The sequence below is a fragment of the Hibiscus syriacus genome, unplaced genomic scaffold, assembly GCF_006381635.1.
Source record: "Hibiscus syriacus cultivar Baekdansim isolate YM2019G1 unplaced genomic scaffold, ASM638163v2 tig00002237_pilon, whole genome shotgun sequence".
Lineage (NCBI taxonomy): Eukaryota > Viridiplantae > Streptophyta > Magnoliopsida > Malvales > Malvaceae > Hibiscus > Hibiscus syriacus.
In genome coordinates this window covers 17,175,058-17,183,702 of record NW_024061918.1, presented here as the reverse complement: position 1 = coordinate 17,183,702, position 8,645 = coordinate 17,175,058, and the positions used below count along the sequence as shown (strand labels likewise).

General features: G+C 35.6%; 1 protein-coding gene across 1 annotated transcript; it reads left to right on the top strand.

Moving 5' to 3' along the window:
- The first annotated feature begins 6,527 nt into the window (after positions 1-6,527).
- On the top strand, positions 6,528-7,354 carry LOC120141097. The gene is made up of 2 exons (XM_039156038.1): positions 6,528-6,688; positions 7,153-7,354. Exons 1-2 carry the CDS (start codon positions 6,528-6,530, stop codon positions 7,352-7,354), a joined length of 363 nt encoding a protein of 120 aa, XP_039011969.1.
- Positions 7,355-8,645: the final 1,291 nt, after the last annotated feature.

Sequence of the window (8,645 nt, the reverse complement as noted above, 5' to 3'; positions counted from 1 at the left end):
TGGATTTTAAACGTTATTATATATAAATATATATGTATTTGAAGAACGTTTTATAAACTATATTATTAAACCATTTATTTAAAGAAACAAAATTTTACTGGTTTTCAAGTACGAAGATGCTTTAAAAGTCATGTGACATTTGTTACTCGTCTACGGGGATGTATACGGGAAATGGGTGTTATATTTATTAGTATCAGAGCTAAATGTTTAGTCGATTATCGGTCTAAAATGAGTGTTTTTTATGTAAAAATGTAAACATGCCACTAGAATGTCAAAGTTAATGATATGTTGTCAATGTTATATGATTAATGCCACTCCTCACTAACTTAAGTTGTTATTATGTGTGTTGGGTTAGATGTCGGGAACTAAGAATAAAGGTAAGAAAGTTGATAATGTTGAAAGTAAGGTCGAGATTGAAATCTCCCAAAAAGATCCTCTATGACTTCAGCGTCACGCCTTAGAAGAGTTGGAGCTGTAAGGGATTTTCCTCCATTTGCTAGAAGAAATGCCCTACCGTTTAATGAAGTTACTGCATTAGAGGAATCCATTAAAAAGTTTAAATGCATTACAAGAGAAGTTTAATCAGATGAGGATCCAAAGGAGATTATTGAATTTATTGATGATTCTGATGTTTCTACAGGTAAGCTTAAATATTTGAGGAATATTTAAGTTAAGCATTAAGTTGCTTAAAGAAATGTTGATTTGAGTTAGAGGAAATAAGTAAGCGGTAAGTAAGTTGTCCGCTAAAAGTTTAAAGAATGATGAGTTATTAGTGAATCAAATGATAATTATGTTATTATTCTAAAGGTTTTAAAATGAGTTTGAATGAATGTTAAGTTTTATGGACTTGATAGAGTTACCTTGTGAAGGAAAATTGCTGGAATGAATTGTTTACCCCCTTTCATGCTATAATGAATCATCGATCAAATTACGGTTGATTTTCAATAACTTGAAAAGTTTAAAGTTCGTAGTGGTATGAATAGGAGTAAATTTGTTACTAGTCTGATTTTAGCATTAACTGCTATGAAGTTATTGATACAAAGTTGTCAAGTCTTCTTATTAAATGATGTGGACATTTAGACTTTCATAGTTGAGATGGAAAATTGTTTCAACTACTCGAGAATATTTTCAATGGATCTAAAAAAGTTATCTGGATTACCTCAAGAATGAAATAAGGAATTTTAAATAGAGGTATTCTATTCGACTTGATCTCAAGTGATATGATAGCGGTAAACCTTATGTGTTATGGTGCAAGTGTGAGTCAGACATGTATTAAATATCCGATAAAGATTCAAGGAGCTATGTTCTTGGTGAATCTAATGGGATTATCATTTGACGAGTTTAAGATCATATTAGGCATGGGTTAGTTGTCTTCACATTATGGTTGGGTTGATTGTCGCAAAAAGATATTATTTTAGAAAGATGCGGAGGATTTGGAAATTATAGTGCTTGGTGAAAAAGAAAAATCACCGCCCAATGTGATATCGACAATGATTACATAGAAAATGATGTCGGAAGGATATATAGCTTTTCTAGCTAACGTGATAGATACTCAAGCATCTGAAGTAAGATTGTATGATATTTCCACAGTTTAGAAATTTCCAGATGTCTTTTTAGATGAATTACCTATGTTACCTCCGGATCGAGAGGTGGAATTCAAGATTGATGGTTATCAAGGTATTGAGCCCATTTCTATGGTTTCATATCGAATGGCTCTGACAGAGTTAAGAGAACTAAAGGCTCAGTTACAAGAGTTGCTTGATCAAGGTTTCATCAGACCGAGTGTTTAACCTTGGGGAGTACCTTTGTTGTTGGTGAAAAGAAAGATGAATATATGCATTTATGCATAGATTATCGACAGTTGAATAAAGTGAAGATAAGAATAAGTATCCACTTCTAAGGATTGATGATCTATATAATCAATTGGAAGGTAAAGCAGTGTTCTCTAAGATTTATTTTCGGTCTAGATACCATCAATTGAAGATTAAAGAGGAGGATATTCCTAAGACAACTTTTTGAACGTGGTATGGACACTACAAGTTGTGGTGATGCCAATCGGTTTAACTAATGCTCTTACAACATTTATGGATTTGATTAATCGAGCGTTTCAGCTTTATTTGAATCAAATTTTGGTGACTCTTTGAGAGAAAACGTTGTATACCAAGCTCTCAAAATATGAATTCTAGTTGACAGAAGTTGCTTTACTTTTCCATGTTGTTTATGCAGATGGCATAAAGGAATGCCCCAAGAAAATTGATACTATAGTGGATTAGAAACTCCAAAGAATGTCTCACAAATTTGGAGTTTCTTGGGACTTGCTAGATACTATCAAAGGTTCGTGAGAACTTTTCGATGATAGCATCACCGCTAACAAAGCTTTTAAGGAAATATGTGTTTTTGTTTGGACGGAGAAATGCCAAGAGAGTTTTGAAATACTAAAAAAGATTTTAATAGAGACATCAGTGCTTGTACAACCTGAGTCGGGTAAAGACTTTGTGGTTTTTAGTGATGCATCTCATAACGGCTTGGGATGTGTGCTTATGCAAGAAGGAAAAATTGTGGCCTATGCCTTGAGGAAATTAAAGATTCACGAGAAGAATTACCCGATGCATGATTTAGAGTTGGCAATGGTTGTATTTGCTTTAAAGATTTGGCGCCATTATTTGTATGGTGAGCGGTGCTATATTTATACAGATTACAAAAACCTAAAGTACTTGTTGACTCAAAATAAACTGAATCTAAGGTAAAGAAGATGGATATAGCTTGTAAAGGATTACGATGTGATCATTGACTATCATCCAAGAAAGGCTAATGTTGTGGCTGATGCACTCAACTGAAAGACTTTTACAACCTTGAGAGCTTTAGATGTGTGTTTGTCTTTAAAGGAATATGGCGCCTTGATTGTCAAGTTAAAGTTAAAGCTGATGCTTTTAGATCAGATCAGATAATTACAAAGGAAAGATGAAAATTGCTTGGTAAGAATTGCGCAAGTAGAAAATGGTGAGATTAAAGACTTTGAGGTCAGGTTCAACGGATGTTTGTATTATCGTGGGAGACTTTTTATTCCCAATAATGAAGAACTAAGGAAAGATATTCTTTTTGAGGCATTATAGTCCGTTGACTATGCATCCAGGTGGAAATAGGAGGTACCAAGATTTAAAGAGTCAGTTTGATGGCTTGGTTTGAAAAGAACTATCACAGAGTTTGTTGCAAAATGCCTGTCATGTCAACAAGTGAAAGCTGAGCATCAAGTGCCTTCCAGATTGCTACAACTAATATCCATTTCTGAATAGAAGTGGGAACGAGTAACTATGAATTTATACAGGGCTACCTTTGACACCCAGCAAAAAAAAGACTCAATATGGGTGATTGTTAACAGATTGACCAAGACAACCCACTTTATTTCAATTCAAACATATCACTCGATGTATAAATATGTTGAGTTGTACAAAACAAATAGATAGTTCAATTGCATGGAGTGCATGTATCAATAGTATCTGATAGCGATCCAAGGTTTACTTTGAAATTATGGTATTCCTTGCATGAGGGCTTGGGTACTCGATTGAATGTTATCACGGTTTTTCATCCGTATACAGATGGTCAGTCAAATCAGACTATTCAGATATTGGAGGATATGCTAAGGGCGCGTGTGATTGAATTCAAGGGATCATGGGAAAGATATTTTTCTTTAGCAGAATTTGCCTACAAAACAACTATCAATCGAGTATCAAGATGGCTCCGTATGAAGCCATATATGGGAGGAGGTGTCGAACACCATTAAATTGGTTCAAGCTAAAAGTTCGAGATCTAGTTGGCCCTGACTTGATGAAAGAAATGGAAAATAAAGTGAAAGTTATCCAAGATAATCTTAAGATAGCTTTCGGTTGATAAAATTCTTATGCAAATCTAAAGAGAAAAGAGATTGAATATCAAGTGGGTGATAAGGTATTTCTTAAAGTATCGCCTTGGAAGAAAGTATTGCGGTTTGGACAAAAATGAATGATGAGTCCGACATTTATTAGACCTTATGAGATTATGAAAAGAGTCGGACCAGTGGCTTATCAGTTAGCATTACCTACCTAAATGGATAAGATCCATAATTTTTTTCATGTGTTGATGCTCAGGAAGTATCAATCAAATTCATCGCATATTATCACCCTAGAGGAAATAGAGTTTCGATCTGATTTGACCTATGAAGAGGAACCAATTAAGATTTGGCTTGAGAAGTCAAATAACTATAGAGCAAGACGATCCCTTTAGTCAAAGTTCTTTAGAGGAATCATAAAGTCGAATAAGCAACCAGGGAAGAGCAGAGGACATGAAAAATACAATATATGTACCTCTACACATCAGGTACGTACTAAAATTCGAGGATGATTTTTTCTTAAGGGGAGAGTTATAATACCCCAAATTTTGGTTAGTGGCCAAAATATATGTTTTGAAAGTTTAATAGTCAAAGTATAAAATTGGATTCCTTCATGTTTTCTCGATGATAGCTGCCCCGCTAACCAAACTACTTAAGAATAGAGGTTTTTTTACTTAGGATGAGAAGTAGCAGAGAAGCTTTGAACAGTTGAAAGTTATATTGACTCAGACCCCATTGTTGACCCAACCAAATTCGGGTAAAGACTACAGTTTTTAGTGATGCCTTGTTAAATGGTCTTAGATGCATGGTGATCCAAGAGGGTAAAGTTGCAGCTTACATATATCATCATCTCAAACGTCAGCAGTACTGGTATTTTCCTTGAAGATTTGGTGACACTATCACTATGGTTAGAAGTGTCACATCTTTACTGATCACAAGAGTCTCAAGTATCTACTCACTCTGAAGGAATTAAACTTCAGATAACGTAGGTTGGTTGAGTTGCTTAAGGATTACAACTGTTTGATAGTTTACAATCCGAGTAAAACAAGTGTAGTAGCAGACACCTTGAGCAGAAAGTCGATGACATAGTTGTGAGTCCTCCGAGCATGTTTAAGTTTAACCACTGAAGGTAGGTGATAGGGAAGCGGTGGCGGGTTAATGAACGTTGCTCTTGTTGAAGAATCAAACCTAGAAAGCTCTAGACTCGATAAAGAACAATGAGGAATGAATAGAGAAGGTGGCGGTAATAGCTAGGGTTCTTTTAGGGTTTCTTTGAGGTGCTAAAAACAAGGTAAGAAACAATATTAGAACAAGATAAACAAAAGATAAAGAAATTGAAAATAAAATAAGATAACCAAGAGATCAAAAGATCTCCCTTATGAAGGTGAACGGTAAAGGTGATGATGGTGATGATGGATTTGTCGAAAATAGATGGATAAGTGTCCTATCGAGCCCTCCTAGTCGCAATGAAAAGGCAAACACGATAATATGGCTCAAACCATCCCTCCTAGTCGCGATGAAAAGGCAAATTGGAGTGTGAAGATTAATTTCCCTCACAAGAACTTGAAAGAACTCAAGGAGAAGAAGCTTCGAAGGCACAAGGCAATCATCACTTGTAAAAACGAACTCTCGTTGTATTATTAATCAAAGAAATCTTCATTTACAAAGTTGAATGAAGCCTCCTTTATCTAGGGGCTGAATCCTAAAGGTTCTAAATAACTAGAGAATAAAATAATAATAAACTAAACATGTTTTAACTCTAATTCCTAATAAAATAATAATAACTAAAAATATTGTTTTAACCCAACCTTAATATCTAATAAAATAATAAATCTGATCCTAAAAGATAATTGATCATCCTATATTAAATTATATTACAAATAATCAATATAAATATTGAAAATTCGTAATATTTACAAAATCACGTATTAATCCCGTATAGGATTTCCTGCATGCATCGTCTTCAGTAAAATGGCCATATCTTGAGTTCCTGATATCGGATTGATGTGATTCAAGAACCGTTGGAAAGATAAGAGACATACGGTCGTATATCTAGAGGACATATTAACCAAATAAGATCAGGATCCCATTAAAAAAGTCGTCGTAAGTCTGCTTCTATTCTGATCTTCTTTTCCAATGCTTGGACGAGTGGATCATTTGGAAGAGTTATTACTTCTTCCTTTGATGTGATCCTTGTGATGCATGTATCATCTGCCCTTTCCTCAAAAAGATTCGACCTCGAATCTGAAACATTAAAGGGAGAAACATTAGAATCATTTAATGATTCATTCACATTATACTTACCAAATAGATATGCTTTGAATCTTCGAGACTTTGTTCTTCTAATAGGTTCGAGTAGAAACATTAGTCCAAAGAAGCTTGTATTATGGACTCTGGTGCATGTATCAGTAGGTTGTTAGCCAAGTTGAGAGTCAAAATGGAGTTGGTAGGTGAGACCAAGTGATTGCAGAGTTTAGATAATCAATTAAGGACTCGGATTGAGCAGGTTCACTAGAGTGAGGCCCTAGGTTTTGAGTTAGATGATGAATATGTGTTGTATTTCAGGGGTCATTTGTTTATACCCATATATGCTTAGTTGTGCAGTAGAATTTTCCATGAGGCGCATTGCAGTCCACTCTCAATTCACCCAGGCATTAACAAGATGTACCAGGAGTTTCGTCAGTTGTATTGGCGACTGGGCATGAAAAGGGAAGTGTCAGAGTTTGTCGCTAGATGTCAAGTAGTCAGCAGGTTAAGGCAAAACACCAGGTTCCCTCAGGGTTACTCCAATCTATTCAGATACTTTAGTAGAAATGGGACGAGGTAACCATGGACTTTGTGATCGGGTTACTAATGACCATACAGAGACATGATGCAGTTTGGGTCATAGTAGACCATTTGACCAAATCAGCCCATTTCTTTCCAGTTCGGATAAACTATACCTTAGAGAGGGTAGCTCAATTATACATCCTTGAAATAGTGAGGTTTCACGGGGTATCGAATTCTATCATATCATACAGAGATCCTTGATTCACTTTCTACATTTGGAAAGCCTTTTATGAATCCTTAGACACCAATCTACATTTCAGCATATCTTTCCATCCTCAGACATACAGTCAATAAGAACGTATCATTCAGATCCTACAGAAACGTGCTCAGTTTCACCATTATAGATCTTGAGGGTAGTTGGAGGACCACTTGTCTTTATTGGAGTTTGCCTACGATAACAGTTTTCAGTCTAGTATTAAGATGGCTAACTAAGAGTCCTTATATGGGAAAAAATGCAGGAATTTGCTATGTTGGACAAAGTTTAGTAATGGTGAGATAATGATTCTTGACATAATTAGAGAGATTGAGGAGAAGGACCGGTTAATCCAGTGTAGGTTGAGAGAAGCCTTAGACAGGCAGAGATCTTATACAGACTTGAAGCATAAAGATGTTGAGTTCGTAGTGGAGGATAAAGTGTTACTCAAGGTTTTCCCCTTGTAAGAAAGTACTTCACTTTGGTCACAAAGGAAAGTTGACTTCATGCATTATAGGGCCTTACGAGGTGCTAGAAAGAGTTGAACTAGTAGCGTACCGCTTAGCCTTACCCCCAAAGTTCGAACGCATTCACAATGTGTTCCATGTATCAATGCTCAGGAGATATTGTTCTGATCCTTCCCATTTCATACCCATAGAGCAGATTGAAGTTAGCCCAAACATGACCTATGCATAGAAACCAGTTAGAATACTAGCAAGGGATGTGAATGAGTTAATGAATAAAAGGATTCCTTTAGTAAAGGTGCTATGGAGGAACCATGGTGTTGAGGAAGCAACTTATGAAACTAAGGAGGACATACAACTTCAGTATCCTCACCTTTTCTATCTAGGTAAATTTTGAGGACAATATTTCTTTCTAGAAAGGGAGATTTGTAATGCTCCAAATCTCGGGTTAGAAGTTTCAGGCTTAGTTACGCCCAATAATAAACAAAAAGGGACATTTTATAAAGTGATCAAAGCTAGAGAGTCCAGGATATAATAAATCCATTTTTTATTTCAAATGTTGAATTCCATTAAAAATGGATAATATCACGTCTCCATCATTCTTTTATCTCTTTTTCCTCACAAACTTTGTCTTCTTCTTATTCTCCCAAAGCTTTCATCTTCTTCATAGCATTCTAAGTAAAGGTCAGAGCTTTATTACATTTCCAGTATTTCCCAACAACATAAAGGTAAGAACCTCAATAATCTCCTTCCAAGCTTTCAATCAAACCCTCTCTTGGAAGATTTGGCCAGGGTATTCAACATGTCGGTTTAACGAGGGCTTATCAAAAGCCAAGTAATCTATCCCGTTTTCTAGGGATTTAAGTCTCAGAGGTTGTTCTTAGTCACTTCTTAAGTTCATAAACAAGTTAGTAACACATTTTTTGATGCTTGCCTAGTGAGAGAAGTTTAAGAAAGTCCAAGAGCAAGAACAATGAGAAGCTTGTGCTAGGGTGACCTTGAGGTGTTTCTAGAAGCTTAGAATCCAAGGTTACACACTTCTAATTAAAATCTACCACATATATATCATTATGTGTGTTTTGGTAGGTTGCAATAGTTATGAAGCATGTCAATGGTAGCTTGCATCTTCTGATGTTTTCAGCATGTAAAAAGCTCTTTTATGATCCCTCTAATCATACATAAGACTACACTCACATTTGTCTCACTTTCGAACTTTTATATGATACTTCTTTTCTCGTGTGCTTTCTCTTTTCCTTTCAGATTGTTTGGATTGCTAGATTTTATCGTGGTATGA

What these genes read in the sequence shown, in the direction of transcription:
- LOC120141097 (XM_039156038.1), top strand. Translation starts at nt 6,528, where the DNA reads ATGTACCAGGAGTTTCGTCAGTTGTATTGGCGACTGGGCATGAAAAGG. An exon ending in TTTAGTAGAAATGGGACGAG is followed by an intron (nt 6,689 to 7,152) that starts GTAACCATGGAC and finishes GAAAAAATGCAG; the next exon opens with GAATTTGCTATGTTGGACAA.